This window comes from Sprattus sprattus (genome assembly GCF_963457725.1).
Source record: "Sprattus sprattus genome assembly, chromosome: 18".
In the NCBI taxonomy this organism is placed as follows: Eukaryota; Metazoa; Chordata; class Actinopteri; order Clupeiformes; family Clupeidae; genus Sprattus; species Sprattus sprattus.
Window position 1 is genome coordinate 30,693,715 of NC_137916.1, and position 22,500 is coordinate 30,716,214.

A 22,500-nucleotide genomic window follows, 5' to 3' on the forward strand; every position below is an offset into this window, starting at 1 on the left:
ACTATTCTGGCCAACTGCGTGTTCATGACGATGAGCGACCCTCCAGCTTGGAATACATTTATGGAGTAAGTTTGAGCTTTAACCCTTCGCACCAACCACAGTCACTTAAGAGTATTTTCTCCCTTTTGAACAGCTACTGAGCTTTCCTACAAAACGTTGACTTGGCTTGTCCTTCCTTACAGGGAAGAACACAGGTACAACTTGACTTGTCCACATGTCCTATAGATTAATACACACATGTTTTGTCTCACAGGTATGTTTTTATTGGTATCTATACATTTGAAGCAACTATCAAAGTGCTAGCCAGAGGATTCTGTATTGGAGATTTCACATTCCTTCGCGACCCATGGAACTGGCTTGATGTTATGGTCATCAGCTTGGCGTGAGTACAGAGGAGGTGGCCATTGTAACCGATTGGATGCAGTGTGTGTGTATGTGTGTGTGTGTGTGTGTGTGTGTGTGTGTGTGTGTGTGTGTGTGTGTGTGTGTGTGTGCGCACACATGTGTGTGTGTCTGTCTATCAGTGACCTATTCAGTGCCTTGCTGGGTGACATTAAAACTAAGTGAACTATGTGTGAGTGTGTGTGTGTGTGTGTGTGTGTGTGTGTGAGTGTGTGTGTGTGAGTGTGAACTCACTGTGTGTACTCCGCACCAAAGGGGAGGTGAAATGACAGTTGTATGCGTCATCATTTCCTACAATTTCCTGTCATTAACGATCCCTTAGTGCCCCCCTAGTGCCCCCCATGACTGCCATCTTCACCCATCCACTGCCCCCCTTGCCCCCCATGACTGCCATCTGCACCCATCCACTGCCCCCCTTGCCCCCCATGACTGCCATCTTCACCCATCCACTGCCCCCCTTGCCCCCCATGACTGCCATCTGCACCCATCCACTGCCCCCCCCCCTCCCCATCACAACAATGCCTGCTTGCCAAATGAAAAGGTTTTGCCCCATGTGAAGTGGGGTCATGGATTGGTTCTATATTTAGATCCTCTCTCCAGCCAGTCTGCCTAGCTCTGGCTCCCCCTCTCTCCAGCCAGTCTGCCTAGCTCTGGCTCCCCTCCTCATTAGAGTCCAGTCTGCCTAGCTCTGGCTCCCCTCCTCATTAGAGTCCAGTCTGCCTAGCTCTGGCTCCCCCTCTCTCCAGCCAGTCTGCCTAGCTCTGGCTCCCCTCCTCATTAGAGTCCAGTCTGCCTAGCCCTGGCTCCCCTCCTCATTAGAGTCCAGTCTGCCTAGCCCTGGCTCCCCTCCTCATTAGAGTCCAGTCTGCCCAGCTCTGGCTCCCCTCCTCATTAGAGTCTAGTCTGCCTAGCTCTGGCTCCCCTCCTCATTAGAGTCTAGTCTGCCTAGCTCTGGCTCCCCTCCTCATTAGAGTCCAGTCTGCCTAGCTCTGGCTCCCCTCCTCATTAGAGTCCAGTCTGCCTAGCTCTGGCTCCCCTCCTCATTAGAGTCCAGTCTGCCTAGCTCTGGCTCCCCTCCTCATTAGAGTCCAGTCTGCCTAGCTCTGGCTCCCCTCCTCATTAGAGTCCAGTCTGCCTAGCTGAAGGCAGGGTGAAGAAGTCAGCCCCCCCCCCCACACACACACACACACACTTGCCAGGTGTAGGCCCCTAATCACTTCCAGCAGAGTTATAAGTACAATGGAAAAAAGTTAATGGCCCAATAAAAAGCAAGGGAAAATAATTTTGTATCCTTTGGTTGCAAGTATTGTTGTCAACAAAAGCTTCTGTGTGTGGGGGAGAAATTATATGTAAGACCTGCTCAACTGAACCTTGTTTTTCTTAAGGGTTGTCTGCTCTGTGTGTATCCACAGGTATGTCACCGAGTTCGTCGATCTGGGCAATGTGTCTGTTCTCCGTGCCCTGAAAATTATCACTGTAATTCCTGGTATGTGACAACAGCCGTGGCAGAAAACACTGCTACTTATTGGCACTTATAGAAACTCAATCAACTTAAGATTTATTTGTCCACAAATAGTTGAAAATAAACAATGTTGCAATCTCATAGGAAGTTTCTAAGCATACAGTATATACAGTACCAGTCAAAAGTTTGGACACACATTTAAGTCTTTACTTTTATTATATTCTACATTGCAGATTAATACTGAAGACATTTCAACTACGAAAGAACACATATGGAATGATGTACTAAACAAAAAAAGTGTTATCGTCCATGTAGAAAATAATAGAAGGAAAGAAAAAACTTCTCAAAAAATGAGAAGGTGTGTCCAAACTTTTGACTGGTACTGTATGTTACATTGGTGCTTTATCGGATTCAAACTCCGCTATGCTAATGCTAAATAAAGCCCTGATTACCACACCTATAGTCTTTAGTGATATGTTATGTTAAGTTATGTAATGTCTTGTCTGTATACTGTATACTACTTAGCTCATGTTTATCTGTTGTTTATCTGTTGTGCCTGTGCACTTTATATGTTTCACTGTGGGGAGAGTGGGAAACGTTCTTTCGACTGCTTTGTATGTTAACATGTGAAGTAGTTGACAATAAAGCTACTTTGACTTTGACTTTGACCTATATGCCAATACACTGATGTGTCTCTGTTTGAGGTAGATGTACACCATAGGTATTCATTCTATAACAATCTCTTGTTCCTCTTTATGTTCCCGACCCCTTTTAAAATCGAATGCAAAAACCTTGCTCTGAAAACAACCTTTGAAATCTTGGTGCCAGGTCTGAAAACCATCGTGGGTGCCCTGATCCAGTCGGTGAAGAAGCTCCGGGACGTGATGATGGTCACCGTCTTCTGTCTGGCTGTCTTCGCCCTGGTGGGCATGCAGCTCTTCATGGGTAACCTGCGGCAGAAGTGTGTCATCTGGCCACCGCAGTCCAACTTCACGCTGGAGACGTACACCTCCACCCCAGACAACACTACAAACAGCACCTTTGACTACACGGCATACATCGATAACCCAGGTATCCAGTCACCATCCATAAATAATAATAATAATAATAATTCATTTTATTTTTAACATGCTTTTCATTCAAAAGAAGTGCCTACATATTAGAAACTAACTATAATAATACAATAAAATATGTGAAAACATAAGCATAATAGAAAACTAGATTTAACACAAGGCCAGAAATGCCTTCCTGAATAAAATAAAACAAAATAAATGACTAAGGGAATATTATGATGGATTTTGATTTGTTCCTGGACTCCCCTATGGGTGTAATTTCTGTAATATCAGGAGTCTGTCAACTTAAAATTATATAAAAAAAGCTAATTAAAGAATGGCAAAAATGACATGGATTGACGTTCACCTTGAAGTCAACAGAAACAGTGCAGTGTTAACATATAAATAAAATGTAAAACATTTTCCTGAATGATCTTCTGCTCTCCAAACCCCAATCGTCTAGACAACCATTACTTCCTGGAGGGTAGTCTGGACCCGCTGCTGTGTGGGAACGCCTCAGACGCCGGGTGAGTCTCTCTCTTCTTCTCATTCTTCTCATGAAATTATTTTATTTTATTATTGTATTATATATTATATTTATTTCATTTATCCTAAACTGTTGTGTTATACTGTATATTTTCAGTTTAAGTACATTGAGAGCAACTAAACCCAGAACAAATTAGGAGTGCTTCTCCTGTTGGTGCGACGAGGGACAACATATAACACAACAATATTACATATCTAAAAACAGTAGGAATAGCATACACATATAAATATTAAGAGTACAACAAAGCGCCGTGGAATAGATTTAAGTACTTATATATATATATATAAGTACTTAAATCTATTCCACGGCGCTTTGTTGTACATATATATATATAGACTTACATACAATATATACAACAACAGCACACAGAATAACAGAATATATATATATACTTATATACAATAAAAAATGTTAATTTCCTGAACGGCATGCCATAATATACTGTATATAATGTACTTATATATATATATATATATATATATCTATATACTTACATACAATATATACAACAACAGCACACATTATAACAGAATATATATATATATATATATATATATATATATATATATATATATATATATACGTATATATACTTACATACAATATATACAACAGCAGCACAGAGCATAACAGAATATATATATATATATATATATATATATATATACAGTATATATACTTATATACAATATATACAACAACTATTGTTAACAATTGTGCCCTCTGTTCAGGCAAAGATGTATGGACAAACAAGCATACAAATATGGTTCAGGAGCTAAACAGAAGCAGGATATGATATGTATTTGCACCCTGGCTAAAGATTTGGGTTTCAGAACTATGATTTCTCTGGGAGTCATACTAGCGATTCATATGTATGTTTTTGTGTATTGTTTTTGGATGTTTGTAGTTTTTGTGTATATGGTTTGTGTATGCTGTCAGCATTTACATTACTAAGAGTTGTGATTTTCCCTTCCGCTCTCTGCTGACAGTGGCTGTCCTGATGGATATTTGTGCCTTAAGGCAGGAAGCAACCCCAACTACGGCTACACAAACTACGACTCGTTCGGCTGGGCCTTTCTGGCTCTCTTCCGTCTGATGACACAGGACTACTGGGAGAACCTCTTTCATCTGGTTAGTGCAAACACAAGCCTATGTTCATTTACAGTATATTTAATCAGAAGGTTGCTAGTTCAATTCCCTGTCGAAGCGTCCTTGAGCAAGACACTGAACCCCTAATTGCTCCTAATGTGCAGTGTGCCATCAGTGTAAAATGTAAAATGTGTTCATTAACATGGGCTAGTGGGGTAGTAGAGGGTTAGTGTCACAGGGGGGGGCAGATAGAGGGGAGGAGAGGAGAGGAGGAGAAGAAGAGGGGGATAGAGAGGAGGAGGAGGAGGATAAGAGGGGGATAGAGAGAGGAGGAGAGGAGGAGAAGAAGAGGGGGTTAGAGAGAGGAGGAGAGGAGGGGAGAGAAGAGAGGAGGGAGAGAGAGAGACAGAGAGAGAGAAAAGGAGGAATGGAGAGAGAGAGAGAAGGAGGGATGGAGAGAGAGAGAAAAGGAGTGATGGAGAGAGAGTATATGCTCATACCTGCTGCCCAAAATAATTGCAACAGTATGTTTAGACCAAAAGTCCTTACTGCTTCTTCAATTTGAATTGATCTTCAGACACTCCGTGCAGCTGGCAAGACGTACATGATCTTCTTTGTGATCATGATCTTCCTCGGTTCATTCTACCTCATCAACCTCATTCTGGCAGTGGTTGCCATGGCGTACGCCGAACAGAATGAATCCACCATCGCTGAGGCCAAAGAGAAGGAAGCGGAGTACGCCCTGATCCTGGAACAGCTGAAGAAGAATGAAGCTGAGGTCAGTGGTCTGGGATACACTCCAACACCTACAGTAGTGAGATACACTCCAACACCTACAGTAGTGAGATACACTCCAACACCTACAGTAGTGAGATACACTCCAACACCTACAGTAGTGAGTTACACTCCAACACCTACAGTAGGGGTCTGATACACTCCAACACCTACAGTAGTGAGATACACTCCAACACCTACAGTAGTGAGATAAACTCCAACACCTACAGTAGTGGTCTGATACACTCCAACACCTACAGTAGTGAGATACACTCCAACACCTACAGTAGTGAGATACACTCCAACACCTACAGTAGTGAGATACACTCCAACACCTACAGTAGGGGTCTGATACACTCCAACACCTACAGTAGTGAGATACACTCCAACACCTACAGTAGGGGTCTGATACACTCCAACACCTACAGTAGTGAGATACACTCCAACACCTACAGTAGGGGTCTGATACACTCCAACACCTACAGTAGTGGTCTGATACACTCCAACACCTACAGTAGTGAGATACACTCCAACACCTACAGTAGTGAGATACACTCCAACACCTACAGTAGTGAGATACACTCCAACACCTACAGTAGGGGTCTGATACACTCCAACACCTACAGTAGTGGTCTGATACACTCCAACACCTACAGTAGTGAGATACACTCCAACACCTACAGTAGGGGTCTGATACACTCCAACACCTACAGTAGTGAGATACACTCCAACACCTACAGTAGTGAGATACACTCCAACACCTACAGTAGGGGTCTGATACACTCCAACACCTACAGTAGGGGTCTGATACACTCCAACACCTACAGTAGTGAGATACACTCCAACACCTACAGTAGGGGTCTGATACACTCCAACACCTACAGTAGTGAGATACACTCCAACACCTACAGTAGTGAGATACACTCCAACACCTACAGTAGTGGTCTGATACACTCCAACACCTACAGTAGTGAGATACACTCCAACACCTACAGTAGGGGTCTGATACACTCCAACACCTACAGTAGGGGTCTGATACACTCCAACACCTACAGTAGTGAGATACACTCCAACACCTACAGTAGTGAGATACACTCCAACACCTACAGTAGGGGTCTGATACACTCCAACACCTACAGTAGGGGTCTGATACACTCCAACACCTACAGTAGTGAGATACACTCCAACACCTACAGTAGTGAGATACACTCCAACACCTACAGTAGGGGTCTGATACACTCCAACACCTACAGTAGTGAGATACACTCCAACACCTACAGTAGTGAGATACACTCCAACACCTACAGTAGGGGTCTGATACACTCCAACACCTACAGTAGTGAGATACACTCCAACATCTACAGTAGTGAGATACACTCCAACACCTACAGTAGTGAAATACACTCCAACACCTACAGTAGTGAGATACACTCCAACACCTACAGTAGTGAGATACACTCCAACACCTACAGTAGTGAGATACACTCCAACACCTACAGTAGGGGTCTGATACACTCCAACACCTACAGTAGTGAGATACACTCCAACACCTACAGTAGTGAGATACACTCCAACACCTACAGTAGTGAGATACACTCCAACACCTACAGTAGTGAGATACACTCCAACACCTACAGTAGTGAGATACACTCCAACACCTACAGTAGGGGTCTGATACACTCCAACACCTACAGTAGTGAGATACACTCCAACACCTACAGTAGTGAGATACACTCCAACACCTACAGTAGTGAGATACACTCCAACACCTACAGTAGTGAGATACACTCCAACACCTACAGTAGTGAGATACACTCCAACACCTACAGTAGGGGTCTGATACACTCCAACACCTACAGTAGTGAGATACACTCCAACACCTACAGTAGTGAGATACACTCCAACACCTACAGTAGGGGTCTGATACACTCCAACACCTACAGTAGTGAGATACACTCCAACACCTACAGTAGTGAGATACACTCCAACACCTACAGTAGTGAGATACACTCCAACAACTACAGTAGTGGTCTGATACACTCCAACACCTACAGTAGTGAGATACACTCCAACACCTACAGTAGTGAGATACACTCCAACACCTACAGTAGTGAGATACACTCCAACACCTACAGTAGTGAGATACACTCCAACACCTACAGTAGGGGTCTGATACACTCCAACACCTACAGTAGTGAGATACACTCCAACACCTACAGTAGGGGTCTGATACACTCCAACACCTACAGTAGTGAGATACACTCCAACACCTACAGTAGGGGTCTGATACACTCCAACACCTACAGTAGTGAGATACACTCCAACAACTACAGTAGTGAGATACACTCCAACACCTACAGTAGTGAGATACACTCCAACACCTACAGTAGTGAGATACACTCCAACACCTACAGTAGGGGTCTGATACACTCCAACACCTACAGTAGGGGTCTGATACACTCCAACACCTACAGTAGTGAGATACACTCCAACAACTACAGTAGGGGCGAATCTCGATTCTTCTCCCTGCCCCTTTTGCTTAGTCTTGTTTTAGTCTTAACCCTAGCACATGCAAGTGTAAGGGCCAAGGGCTGAGATCTTTCCCCTATGAAATGAGACGCCACTCGGTTTCGGGTACGTCATGTGTGACTGTATGAGCTATGAAACTAGCGATTTAAAAAAAGTCTAATGAAGAACATGGTTGCAAATATATATGTATACAACTGTGTAGAGCACGAAACAAGACTGTCGTCATTTTTAAATTAATTATAAGCCAAAAATACTTACAGGTAGTGTATGTAGCATGATAGCTGGCAAGCTACCATATAAGCCAATGGAGTGGTCGTATACGCGCTAATTGTATCCTAAAACTACCGTTTGAAAGCTTCAGTTAAGACCGACAATACTATGCATCGCTCGTGTAGTACATTTCAGATCAAACCGAGTCATTATAAACATATAAAAAGTTGTGTAGATAGCTTTATTCATGTAAAATATTCCTCGCTTCAAGCAGCCATGTTTTTTTTTAAATTCCCGAGCTGGTTTCGCGGTGTGCTCTGGGATAGCCCTTGGAGGAGCAAGGTAGCTCTCCGATCATCTCAAAAACGAGGGCCATACACCCCTTAATCTTCCTCCTTAATCTTGATCAAGTTGGGTATTGAGACACCACTAGCTCTCACATGAACGCGCAATTTCAAGGGTAAGGGGTAAGATAAGGGGTAAGGGGAAGTATTGAGATTGGGCCTAGGGGTCTGATACACTCCAACACCTACAGTAGGGGTTATTTGGCTTGTCTTCGAAGAACCTTAGAATGTTAATGGTAAACTGACCATTTTAACCAAACTGACAAAATTTGCTTCAACGACAGAGGCAAGGGAGAATAGCCGGCAGCAAGTTGTCCCTGTCGAGTCACTGCAAACAAGATGAAGGGACAGAGGATGAGCACAGTGACGGCGGTCGAAGCCTTGGCAAGGAAGAGGAGGTGAGACAACCTTGTTTTTCCTGGAGCAATCAGCCAAAACCCAAATTCTGCTGCATTTGTCTTTGCCTTATGATTAGCAATCGGCCATAGAGTGTAGAATTCATATGTGTTAATGAGGCCATTAACTACATTTCCCATGGTATAAGATTAAGGGTAATGCATGCAGTTGTATGGAAATATTTTGTTGAAAAGTTAAATGTGAAAATGTGAAATACGCCCCCTGCAGTCATCAGACATGGGGACACTCAAAACTTTGTCATCTCACTCATAAGTTCATGAACATGAAAAATAGAAGAAGACTAAACAAAACAGAAATTGTAGCACATCACCAATCTTGAATAAACGTGTTCATATGCATGACTAGCCAACTGCTTGCTCTTCTCTATTCATCTGCAGGTCCCAAGTGCTCAGGAGAGAAAAGCAAGTGCTGTCAGTGCAATGACAACAGCAAGCAACGCCATAGATGGTACCTATCTATCTATCTATCTATCTATCTATCTACTGTAAACATACAACATGATGTATATATTTGACATATATATGATGGTGCTAAGCTAGCCCAGACAGCCACAGTGTGAGTTTAGGTAGGGAGTGAGTTTAGGTACGGTCGGAGTTGTTTGCAAATCTCTTAGCATAAGTATTCTCTCTTTAAAATTTAAGTTAAGAATGAGAAGTCTTGGGTTGACTTTGGTCTTAACGCAAAAGCTATGATAATGGAAACAATAACAGTGACCTTGTTATATTTTGTTATAATAGTTTTATTGATTCAGCGTAAAGATCACATAAAAACAAGACCTACTATAACAGAGTCTCTAGGCTTATTACCGAATGTCCGTCTTAGAGAAGAAATAACATTTTATGTTGCCTTTTGTTATTCAATGTCTGTTGTAAAAATGGTCATTTGTATTTAACTGAAATTTGAGAGCTGTCATGACAATGACTAATATATCACTAAACACTGACTGCCATGCCATGTTATGCCAGCACATGGCATCATAACTATGTCCCTGTTTAGCTGAAATAAAAATGTTCCACCTGCCTGAGAAATGCAACTTTTTATGGTTACAAACACAGAAAAACTTTGAAAAAGTGTGCAAAGTGTGTTAACTAGAATAGGTAAACTGGAAAAAAGGGATTAATGTTCGCACACTACATACCCAAACCATCTTACTCAAAGAAAAAAAAGATTGTGTTTTGTAATAAAGAATTAGCAACTTTTCAAACCTCTTTTAAACGTTGACAGAACATGACGACCTCCAGAGGCCGTGTCCCCCCTGCTGGTACAAGTTTGCGGACATCTTCCTGAAGTGGAACTGCTGCCCACCCTACGTGTGGTTCAAGAAGTGGGTGTACTTTGTGGTGATGGACCCCTTTGTGGATCTGGGCATCACCATCTGCATCGTCCTCAACACGGTCTTCATGGCCATGGAACACTACCCCATGACCCAGGAGTTTGAGGAATTGCTGACAGTGGGAAATCTGGTAAGACAAAATAAAAAAATTAAGACATACATACACCCACACACACACACACACACACACACACACACACACACACACACACACACACACACACACACACACACACACACACACACACACACACACACACACACACATCCACACACAAGCACAAACACACACACACACACACACACACACACACACACACACACACACACACACATCTGACCAGCAAATGAACGTTTAACCCTGTTAATTACTGTATATGCTTCTGAGTAGGACGTGGACACATGCTGACAGTATGGAGCCTGGCAAGAGAAATACAACAAAAAAAAACACACACATTTTATGTTCTATTTGTCCTTAAACACCACCTGTAGTTCTGCACACTCTACTGACTGGCTACATGCAGATTATTGTAATGCAGTACATTACATTAATCAAAGTTGCATCTCTGCATCTACTTCACACACTCTCTCTCTCTCTCGCTATCCTCTCTCTCTCTCTCTCTTTCTCGCTCCCTCTCTCTCTCTCTCTCTCTTTCTCTCTTTCTCTCTTCCTCTCTCTTTCTCTCTCTCCCTCTCTCTCTTTCTCTCTCTCTCTCTCTCTCTCTATCTCTCTCTCTCTATCTCTCTGGTTGTGTGTTTAGGTCTTCACTGGGATCTTCACGGCTGAGATGGTCTTCAAGCTCATCGGCATGGATCCGTACTATTACTTCCAGGTGGGCTGGAACATCTTCGACAGCATCATCGTGGCCATGAGCCTAGTGGAGCTGGGTCTGGCCGATGTTCAGGGCCTGTCTCTGCTTCGCTCCTTCCGTTTGGTGAGCCCAATGCACACACACACACACACACACACACACACACACACACACACACACACACACACACACACAAGCCCAATGCTTTCTCTCAGTCAGGACTGGTCAGATGACTAACTGTCAATTATGTGGCGGTGTTGTAGGACTGCAATCATTCCAGTTCACCTTTATGCTTTACACTGATTTGATTGTCTCTTAAGTCATATCAGCTCTGGAGAGTGAGTACGTTTGTATGTTTGTAAGTATGTTTGATTGTTTGATTGTGTCATGTCCAAGGTTTTTGGAAGTCTTTATGTTTGTGTGTATGTGTGTCTAGTTAATCAATGAATATACGTACAGTATTGTCAAGGATGAGTTTATCCCAGAACACGTCTTCAAAAAGCATTTATATAGTCTAGAAAACATCAATCCATGTGTCTCTTACCAGAAACACAAGAATGTAGTTACCATTCGTATGGCAAAGCAATGCCCTGCTTCTTAATGCTTTGTGTGGGCGACAATGGTACAAAAGGTAAAGAAGTTGTTTAGAATTTCAGAAGGTTGCTAGTTCGATTCCCTGTCGAAGCGTCCTTGAGCAAGACACTGAACCTCTAATTGCTCCTGATGTGCAGTGTGCCATCAGTGTAAAATGTGTACACATCCTTGTAAGTCGCTTTGGATAAAAGTGTCTGCTAAATGACTAAATGTTAACGGTGAATGTTTTGGTGTGGAGGCAGATGCGCGTCTTCAAACTGGCCAAGTCATGGCCCACCCTCAACATGCTGTGTGTGTGTGTGTGTGTGTGTGTGTGTGTGGAGGCAGATGCGCGTCTTCAAACTGGCCAAGTTCTGGCCCACCTTCAAAAAGCTGCTCCGCATCATCGGCAACTCCGTGGGCGCTCTGGCCAACCTGACCCTCGTCCTGGGCATCATCGTCTTCATCTTCGCTGTGGTGGGCATGCAGCTGTTCGGCAAGAACTACAGCGAGTGTGTGTGCAAGATCGCGGAGGACTGCGTGCTTCCTCGCTGGCACATGCAAGACTTCTTCCACGCCTTCCTCCTCATCTTCCGCGTGCTGTGTGGGGAGTGGATCGAGACCATGTGGGACTGCATGGAGGTGGGAGGGCAAGGCATGTGCCTCACGTTCTACATGATGGTCATAGTCATCAGTAAACTGGTGGTGAGTAAGAATTAATAATAATAATAATAATCATTTTATTTTTAACAGTACGTTCTGTTGAGAGCACTCAATCAACACTCCTGTCATTGCGTGTAGTTAAGCTGGCCATCAGACTTCTAAATGGACAATTATGCACTCTCGTCACTTTACACTCGCCACTTCACTCTTGCCACTACACACTTGCCACTTCACACTCGCCACTACACACTTGCCACTTCACTCTTGCCACTACACACTTGCCACTTCACACTCGCCACTTTACTCTCGCCACTTCACACTCGCCACTTTACTCTACACAGGCTCACTTTCACTGCTGTTTGCACTACACTTGCAATATTGCACTACCCACATATGTGAAGCGTCTATGTCACTCCTGTCATTGCGTGTGGGGAAAAATACAACATAAGGCAACATTGAACAATGTAAAAGATTTGACTAAGTTAGAGTTCACACAGGAAATCAGAATTAGAAGAAATATTTTTTGGGGGGAAGATTATACATCAAGTAAAGAGGAACCCACTCCTCCACTCCACTTACAGTAGCCATGGCAACCATTATCAGGGAACAACCACACTTTAAGCCTCGTCTGTCTGTGAGACTTAGATAGATAGATAGATAGATAGATTGATGGATACTTTATTAATCCCGAGGGAAATTAAGGAAGTTTTGACTGCCCTGTTGCAGTCGATTCGTAAGTGTATCCATAGGTTACGCAGTGCCTCAGAAAAGCAAAGTGTAAAACAAGGTCAAACAAACTTAAAAAAGCTAAAAGGTACGCGAAAACAACGGAAAACAACGGAGCTACGTGGAAAGGCTGCCACTTGCATCGGCTCCGGAAGTGAGAGTTATGAATCTGATCTGATCATCTCAGATCACTTGGGTACGTATCCTGCAGACAGACAGGGAGGTGTATTTGGACTTACTGGACGGTCAGATTATGGATTTACTGGTTGTGTCTCTAACCAACTGGTAGTTTGTGTACTGTTAGTGGACCTAGGGACTGGAGAAATCACTGCTCCAGTGTTGCATTGCACTCATGTCTGTTAATATACTTCTGGATGACATCCAAATATATATATTGACCTCTAATGAAGTATAGTTGTGATCGCATGGTCATACATAAGTATCTGAATAAAAACGTTACTTGGGGCAGTTCAAATGTAAATGAAAGTGTCTGCGTACACAGGGAATTTAATTGACACTAGACACTTGCAAACTTAAAGTTTAATTTTCAACTTCACAAGATATCCACAATGACAGGTTTAAAAAAAAAAAAAAAAATGTATTCCCCTTACTTCTACTTTTCTTGTCTACATCAACAAACACTTTGTTTTGTTTGTGCCCAGGTCCTGAACCTCTTCCTGGCCTTGCTGTTGAGCTCCTTCAGCGGAGACAACATGTCCGCCCCAGATGATGAAGGAGAGAACAACCTCCAGATCGCCATTGGCAGAATCACCCGGGGCATTGATTGGGCCAAAGCCTACATTAAAGGTGATGGGGAAGAAGAGGATGAGGACGATCCCACCAAAAGCAACAACTTAGTCCTCAAACACCTGGATGACGGCTCGTTCACGAACGCTTTGACCCTCAAGGTGCCCATTGCCAACGGAGAGTCGGACTTTGACACTCACGATGAGGACAGCGTCTCAGAGTATGAAGATGACAAAAAAACTAAGGTAGGTCTAACTTCATGCACTTGTCTTCACAGGGATTGTCATCTGGAAATAAGCAATCATGGAAAGTTTGTCTACTGACTGAGTGCAGCCAACCGAGCAGTGAAAAGTGGTTACGGGGTTGACAATGAAGCTGCAGTTTGTTTAGATGTCACACCATTACTGCGGCTAAGGTCCTTATAATTTAATAATTAAACATTGGGAAGTAGATGTAGTTTGTAGTTTTTTGTGTGTGTATTACAGAATGTATTCATATTAAGAATGTTGCAAAGCAAGAGTGTCATGATGACCACTGATGTTTGGAATCTAAGTGAAGTGTTGAATAACTGGACAAACACCATCAGTTCTTTTGGTACGGTGCTTGTGACGCATATTTCAGTGACTTTATACCTTCGAGACAGCTTCTCCCCCTCTTCATAAACTTTCATGTGTGACAAGATGAGGAAAGAAAGACAGCTCTCTGAGTCTAGGGTTGCAGTATCTTCTTCCCTGAGCCTACGCCAGTACCCCTTCTGCCCTGAGGCTCAGGCACCACCTTCAAAAGCTTGACACGAGAAGCAAACGACTCAGTTGGCTGATCAGCGATCCTTGGGTGCTTGTGTCAGCAGTACTGGGTCTCCTAGATCAGTGTGTGTGTCAGCAGTACTGGGTCTCCTAGATCAGTGTACACCAGTGGTGCATCTCACAGCGTCTGCAGACGGCATCGACGTCAGGGGTTTATGTTGGGGTGTGTGTGTCAGGGTGTGTGTGTGTGTGTGTGTGTGTGTTGGGGGTGGGTACTCTCACAGCATCAGACCGTGGGAACCGGGGCTAACACAGCATGATTAGGAACGCCTGCTCATGACTCCTCTGTCTCTCTCTCTCTCTCTCTCTCTCTCTCTCTCTCTCTCCTTCTCTCTCTTTCTGCATTCCCTTATAAAAAGAGGAGCGCAATCCATTTTAGCTGCTGCATCCTTTGCAACCCCATTTGAAGCTCAGCTAAATATACGTCATATAGTGAAGCTTTTAGTGATGAGCTCTCCTGACCTAGTATAGCATTAGTTTCATTGATTCACTGCTAACACCCAAAACCAAACTCATGACTGAAACTTGTAGTGAATCCAGGCTTAGCATGTCCCTTCACCAGATTAGACAGTTGATCACATGACAGATGGAACTGGTTCCACACATAATAATACAAATAATAATAATTAATAATAATAATAATAATAATTCATTTTATTTTTAACGCACTTTTCATTCAAAAGAATCTCAGAGTGCCTGTCTTAATCGCAGGAGCAATTTGGCGTGAGGTAGCCCACAAATGAAACAACATCCCAGTCCCTGAAATATGTTCCTGCAGATCTGGGTTAGACCTACAGTACACTACTGTGTCGTGTGTGTTTGTGTGTGTGTGTGTGTGTGTGTGCCTGGGTTAGACCTACGGTACACTGCTGTGTCTTGTGTGTGTGTGTGTGTGTGTGTGTGCCTGGGTTAGACCTACGGTACACTGCTATGTCTTGTGTGTGTGTGTGTGTGTGTGTGTGTGCCTGGGTTAGACCTACGGTACACTTCTGTGTCGTGTGTGTGTGTGTGTGTGTGTGTGTGTGTGTGTGTGTGTGTGTGTGTGTGTATGTGAAAGAGGACGACCATGTGAATCTGGGGCTGAAGACGTACGCAAGCTCGTCAATCCACCCTCACGCTACTAAATATAGCTCACCTTACATAACAGCCACATACTGTAAAACACAGATTGCATTTTACATTTTATTTATTTATTTATCATGCCCTGCACCAACCTTTAGTGTCATCACAACATTTGTATTGTACCAGAATGACTAAACAACCTGACCTGTATGCTATGTCAACAGGTTAGATTTCCATTATTTGATTTTTTTTCGACATTGTGGAAAAGCAGGGTAATGTGACAGATGGAAATCATGGGGTAAGACTGCATTGGCGTAGAGGAAATAAATGGTAGCCATCTTTGTTTGCGAGCAAGAAGAGGAATTTAGACAAACAGCAGCAGCTTCTCAAGCAGAGCAAAGGCAAGGGATGAACTGGCATTTTGTTGGGAAGAGGACGATCAGCTGGAGAGGCTACTTTGAGTCTGTGATTGCAGACAGCCTATTGTAGGTGTCGTGGACCTACTCAACAAAACACTGACTGACTAGAGAAAACTATACACTGTACTCAACTATTATTAATATTATAACGAAACACTGATTGACTAGAAAATACTATATACTGTACGATTATTAATATTATAGCCTAATTAAACACAACTCACATATTCTGCTGCTGAAAAGGATGAGTATTAAATGTGTGGTCTTTGTCTACATTCTCCAGAAGATAGTGGAGGTGGAGGAAGAGGAAGAGGAGGAAGCCGATTCTCCCCAGGAGTGCTACACAGAGAGTAAGTCCTGCAGAGATCGGAGATGTGATTAATGCCGTGTGTGTGTGTCTGTGTTTGTGTGTGTGTGTGAGTGTATTAGCTCGCCTCCATAATACTGCGTGTGTGTGTGTGTGTGTCTGTATCTGTTTCCTGTTCCCTGTGCTCACGTACAGATTGTCTCCGCCGCTGTCCTTGCCTGACCCTTGACATCAGCGAGGGCAAAGGTCAAATCTGGTGGACCCTCCGACGCACGTGCTTCACCATCGTAGAGCACAACTACTTTGAGACCTTCATCATTCTAATGATCCTGCTCAGCAGCGGGGCCCTGGTAAGCTGGGCTCCAAATATGATTGAGTGTGTGTGTGTGTGTGTGTCTCTGTGTGTGTGTGTGTGTGTGTGTGTGTGTGTGTGTCTGTGTGTGTGTGTGTGTGTGTGTGTGTGTGTGTGTGTGTGTGTCTGTGTGTGTGTGTGTGTGTGTGTGTGTGTGTGTGTGTGTGTGTGTGTGTGTGTCTGTGTGTGTGTGTGTGTGTGTGTGTGTGTGTGTGTGTCTGTGTGTGTGTGTGTGTGTGTGTGTGTGTCTGTGTGTGTGTGTGTGTGTGTGTGTGTGTGTGTGTGTGTGTGTGTGTGTGTGTGTGTGTGTGTGTGTGTGTGTGTGTGTGTTTGTGTATCTGTGCTCAGCAGCGGGGCCCTGGTAAGCTGGGGTCCAAATATGATTGAGTTACATTCAGAAATAGCTCTCTTAGCGTATTGACCCACACACACTATTGACACACTGACACATACTGTACATATTCACAGATACAAGGAATTTATCCTTATCCAATATCTATATCATATACAGAGAGACACATACACAATATGAGACGATGTACAAAATATATTGCACAATTATTTAAAACCAAAAAATTGTGTATGGCATATGGCAATGGCATTTTGCATGAAGATTTAATGCGTGCTCCTCACATAAGACAAAGCACTGTTAATTTAGTGATCACATATTGCTTGTGTGTGTGTGTGTGTGTGTGTGTGTGTGTGTGTGTGTGATCACATATTGGTTGCTTTTGCTATTTCACAGGCCTTTGAGGACATCTATCTTGAACAAAGAAGAACCATTAAGATCATTCTGGAGTATGCTGATCAGGTGTTCACATACGTCTTCATCGTGGAGATGCTCCTCAAATGGGTCGCTTATGGCTTCAAGACGTACTTCACCAACGCCTGGTGCTGGCTGGACTTCCTCATTGTTGATGTAAGTGTCCCTTGAAGGTGAATGTTAGTTCATTAAGTTAGTGTGCTACATCTGTCCTTCTTCTATACATTGATAGTATTTCGTTTTATACCATATATTGGAAACTCAGTCTTGGTCACACACACACACAAACTCAGTCTTGGTCACACACACACACAAACTCAGTCTTGGCCACACACTGTTGAGCCAGAGGCTTGAAGTTACACACTCACTCACAGCGTTTCACCTCAGCTTATCTGCCATATCCCTTGTGAGATAGTGAGTTTTATACACTGATATTACGGGGTGTTACCATCTATTCAAATAGGCCATGGGGACAAGGCCCCTATGTCTCGACCTGCAGGGGGAAGGTGAGAGCAATATCACACCTCTCTCTCCAGGTCAAGCCCAAGTATAATCACCAAGGAAATGCTGACATGCTGGTTTAAATAAGAGTAGCATTTATACTAAGGCACTCTGAGATTCTTTGGAATGAAAAGTGCGTAAAAAATTAAATGAATTATTATTTATTATTAAATAAGATTGAATTATTGACTATGGCATATCCTTATTAACTATGAATCTCAAATGACCGGTCCCTTCAACACACATATAGATTGTAGAATGTGCTGTGTGCTTAAGCGAAGCTGTCAAAAATTGACGTCTAAATTCTGGTGACCGCCAAAAACAAGGCAGTTCGTAGGATTGTACAGGCATAGACTCAACTTGTTAAGGAATGGCAAACTCTAAAATGGTGCTCTCAACAGAAGTTGAGGGTAGCAAGATGCAGGTTCGTCACAACTGTCTGATACACTACGTATGTATATCCACTTGTCTTCCTTCTTAGTTGGGAATACATAGGGTGTGTTTGTATGACCTGCACATGCACTGATTCCTGATTACTTTCTTAAACTTCATAGACCATTGCACTGTTTGTTTTTGTATTGTGTTTGTTTTTGTATTGTGTTTGTTTTGTATTGTGTTGTAATGTATATTTTGTGTAAGCACATTGAGAGCCAGTTTACCAAGTCAAATTCCTTGTTTGTGCAAACTTACTTGGCCAATAAAATCTGATTCTGATTCTGATTCTGATTCTGATTCTGATTCTGATTCTGATTCCACGTCATTTGAGGTTCAGAGCCAGAGATCTTACCAAACATCCTGAGTCTGTGACCATGATTTAACCGTTGTGTTTTATTTCTTATTCTGCAGATTCAGTAGATGAACTTGTAAAAATAAAACTGTGTGTCTTGCCTCTCTTAGGTTTCCATCATCAGCCTGACGGCCAACCTCCTGGGTTACTCAGAGCTGGGGCCAATCAAGTCCCTGCGGACCCTGAGGGCCCTGAGACCCCTCCGAGCCCTGTCCAGATTCGAGGGGATGAGGGTGAGTTACAAAATAAACCCTACTGTCCCTGTCATTTACTGGGAAAGCATTAACCTCCACTTGTTTATTTTCAAACAGAAATTCTTTTTAAAATGTCTCCATCAGGCTACTTATACATTAATTTCAAACATTATATAGTTTTAATGAGCCGAAACCCAAACACAACTGCAGCTCTTGTCTCTTGTCTTCACCCACTCACTTATGGGAGAATCATAAATGGCTCCAACCATGAATTTAATGCGGTTAGCATCAATAGCTCCTAACTCCAAAATTAGGTTTTTTATACAAAGCTACAGTACTATAGCACCCATTGCTATTTTATAACTGCCTTGTTCATGACTCTCAAATGTTTCCACCTCTACAATAGCAACTTGTGCTTGCAGTTTGAGCTTTTGTCATGCATCAGGTGGCCTTTGTCTGTGTATGGCATATCCATTGCCTGAATCCTCTTATGAAGAAGCCCCTGACAACTGAACACAGACGACCTCTATGCTTGTCATATTTTAGGACATGAATAGTCAGTGTCCAATATAAGGCCTGTAATGTTTTTCTGTTCATTATGTGATAGACAATAAAGTTCTTGTATCTTCTCATTTCTCTCTGTGGTGACGGGTGTAGGTGGTGGTGAACACACTAGTGGGTGCCATCCCCTCCATCTTCAACGTGATGCTGGTCTGCCTGATCTTCTGGCTCATCTTCAGCATCATGGGCGTCAACCTCTTTGCCGGGAAGTTCTACTACTGTCTGAACACCACTTCAGAGGAGCGTTTTACCACAGATGTGGTCGAAAATAGAACCCAGTGTTTGCAGCTCATCGAGTCCGGTCTTGATGCTCGATGGACCAACATCAAGGTCAACTACGATAATGTGGGCATGGGCTATCTTTCTCTGCTTCAAGTGGTATGTTCAAGGAATTTTACTCATAAACACTACATTGAGCCAAAAAGCACAACAAATACTTAAATATCACTAGGCTTATAGTGACTAATTTACCAAGTCACTGTCTCATGTGAAAAAAACAATGTTTATGTATTGTAAAACAAAACAATAGTGTTATCATGTGTCTGAACGTACCAGATGTATGAAGTTATTATGAGGCCAGTGTTATGACCTGGCCACCAAGTGCTTTGTAGGTTGCAAGAATAGTTTACGTAATTAGCTCCTTAAAAGTCGGTTGAGTTCCAGTCACTTGAATCAGGAGGTTGTTGAACCAAGCATGTAAATCTTGTTAGACAGACAAAACTGGGTGATGATATCTATCCTGTATTTCTTTCACAGTCAACAGTTAAGGGATGGTTGGAAATCATGTATGGAGCAGTTGATTCTCGAATGGTTCGTTTTTTCCTGTAGTTTAAGACTGCAAAGACTGCTTACACATTATATGGATAATTTTGTCGTTATTTGTAAATAACACCACTTATTTTCTTCTTCCTTGACAGATTGAAGATCAACCAGAGTATGAAGCAAACCTGTACATGTACATCTACTTTGTCATCTTCATCATCTTCGGATCCTTCTTTACCCTCAATCTCTTCATTGGTGTCATCATTGACCATTTCAACCAACAGAAATCAAAGATAAGTATTAAAGACGTTTTGTAATCAAATAACTGCGATTTTACCAGACGAGACGGAGTGTTTTGTTCAAACAACACTGCACTAGAATTCCGAAATGAATGAGTTGTTTAACAGTCAGAGTGTTTACCTGTGACTGTCAACCTGTGCAATGTATCTGTGTTCTGATTCTGATTCTGATTCTAATTCTGATTCTGATTCTGTATCTGTGCATGTTAGAATAATTGTTGTTGTTGTTGTTGTTGTTGTCAAGGAGGCCAGGGCATCTTCATGACAGAAGAACAGAAAAAGTACTACAATGCTATGAAGAAACTGGGTTCTAAGAAACCTGAGAAGCCTATACCAAGACCACAGGTTGGTAAACATCAACAATAGAATGTGAGCTAGCGTGCTATTATGTCACAAACCAAGCAGGTAAAACAATGTGGCTGTTATCTTTCATTGATGACAAAATTGCTCAAAACCTTTTTTTATTTAGAAACTGTCTCTAGCTATGATACCTAGTGGTGTAAGTTAATGGCAAATTTCTCATTTGACTGATTAGATTAGACTTCATAGCAAAATGCCCATTTACTTGCTAAGCCTGTAGCAGGTTATCAATCAATCTTGACTTTAGTTTTATAAGATTTGTATTGTTATTATCTGCAAAAATGATTGTTGTTGTTGCCATGAAAATTCAAGGGAATCGAATAAGTAACGCTTTGTTAGGTTAGCATTTGTTATGTATAATTTCCTGTGATAAACCTTCCTCATTTTGGACTTGCAGAACAAAATAAGTGGATTGTTCTACGACTTGGTCAGCCAACAATTCTTTGACATCCTCATCATGGTGTTGATCATGCTGAACATGGTGACCATGATGGTGGAGACGGACAACCAGAGTGAGGGGATGGAAAAGATACTCTACCTCATCAACTTTGTCTTCATCGTGGTCTTCACATGTGAATGCTGTCTGAAGATGATCGCCCTCAGGCAATACTACTTCACAGTTGGCTGGAACATTTTGGACTTTGTTGTCGTTATTTTTTCCGTAGTGGGTAAGTGCAAATGACAATCAATTTTTCTACATTTTCCCCACAGAATTGAATGTTCAGTTCAGTTAGCTACACAAAACAATTGTCAATTCAATGCTTTAAAACAAATACAGGCAGGTTAGTTCTTGGTCGATTATTGATGTTTTATGTCTGTTTTAAAGGTCTTGTGCTGGCAGACCTCATCGAGAAATATTTTGTCTCTCCAACTCTTTTCCGTGTGATCCGACTGGCCAGGATTGGTAGAGTTCTGCGCCTGATTCGCGGTGCCAAGGGAATCCGAACGCTTCTGTTTGCCCTGATGATGTCCCTTCCTGCTCTTTTCAACATCGGCCTTCTTCTTTTTCTCATCATGTTCATTTTCTCCATTTTTGGCATGTCCAACTTCGCCTACGTAAAGCGTGAAGGCATGGTTGATGACATGTTCAACTTTGAGACGTTTGGCAACAGCATCATATGCCTCTTCACGATCAGTACCACTGCCGGTTGGGACGGACTCCTCCGGCCCATCCTGAACAGCGGTCCCCCCGATTGTGACCCCGATTTGGAAAACCCAGGAACAGACGTGAGGGGTAACTGTGGCAACCCTGTTGTAGGGATCGTCTTCTGCTGCACTTACATTGTCATGTCCTTCCTGGTAGTGGTCAACATGTACATCGCCATCATTCTGGAGAACTTCAACGTGGCCACGGAGGAAAGTGCCGACCCGTTGTGCGAGGATGATTTTGAGATGTTCTACGAGACGTGGGAGAAGTTTGATCCGGATGCTACACAGTTCATCAGCTACGGTCAGCTCTCGGACTTTTGCGACACACTAAAAGATCCCCTCAGGATCCCAAAACCAAACACGATCAAGCTGATCACTATGGATCTGCCCATGGTGCCGGGCGATAAGATCCACTGTCTGGACATCCTCCTCGCTCTGACCGGCGAGGTGCTGGGCGCCTCCGGAGGGTTGGACGACCTCAAGGCAAGCATGGAGGAG

The 22,500-nt window shown here is 42.9% G+C and overlaps 1 protein-coding gene across 1 annotated transcript in view; it reads left to right on the forward strand.

Annotated features, from left to right (window-relative positions):
- The window catches only part of LOC308379546 (sodium channel protein type 4 subunit alpha B-like), a 29,255-nt gene that overhangs the window by 4,255 nt on the left and 2,500 nt on the right, over positions 1-22,500 (forward strand). Inside the window, exons 4-27 of the mRNA XM_080856731.1 lie at positions 1-65; positions 254-382; positions 1,815-1,888; positions 2,693-2,935; positions 3,380-3,443; positions 4,453-4,594; positions 5,130-5,330; positions 8,694-8,807; positions 9,204-9,273; positions 10,051-10,289; positions 10,921-11,094; positions 11,808-11,852; positions 11,938-12,249; positions 13,596-13,925; positions 16,251-16,317; positions 16,470-16,624; positions 17,372-17,545; positions 18,788-18,910; positions 19,529-19,810; positions 20,189-20,242; positions 20,350-20,491; positions 20,738-20,838; positions 21,251-21,521; positions 21,680-22,500. The exon at positions 1-65 is cut by the window's left edge and continues 16 nt beyond it; the exon at positions 21,680-22,500 is cut by the window's right edge and continues 2,500 nt beyond it. Coding sequence (XP_080712857.1) covers positions 1-65; positions 254-382; positions 1,815-1,888; positions 2,693-2,935; positions 3,380-3,443; positions 4,453-4,594; positions 5,130-5,330; positions 8,694-8,807; positions 9,204-9,273; positions 10,051-10,289; positions 10,921-11,094; positions 11,808-11,852; positions 11,938-12,249; positions 13,596-13,925; positions 16,251-16,317; positions 16,470-16,624; positions 17,372-17,545; positions 18,788-18,910; positions 19,529-19,810; positions 20,189-20,242; positions 20,350-20,491; positions 20,738-20,838; positions 21,251-21,521; positions 21,680-22,500 — 4,392 coding nt within the window. The remainder of the gene's footprint in view (positions 66-253; positions 383-1,814; positions 1,889-2,692; positions 2,936-3,379; positions 3,444-4,452; positions 4,595-5,129; positions 5,331-8,693; positions 8,808-9,203; positions 9,274-10,050; positions 10,290-10,920; positions 11,095-11,807; positions 11,853-11,937; positions 12,250-13,595; positions 13,926-16,250; positions 16,318-16,469; positions 16,625-17,371; positions 17,546-18,787; positions 18,911-19,528; positions 19,811-20,188; positions 20,243-20,349; positions 20,492-20,737; positions 20,839-21,250; positions 21,522-21,679) is intronic.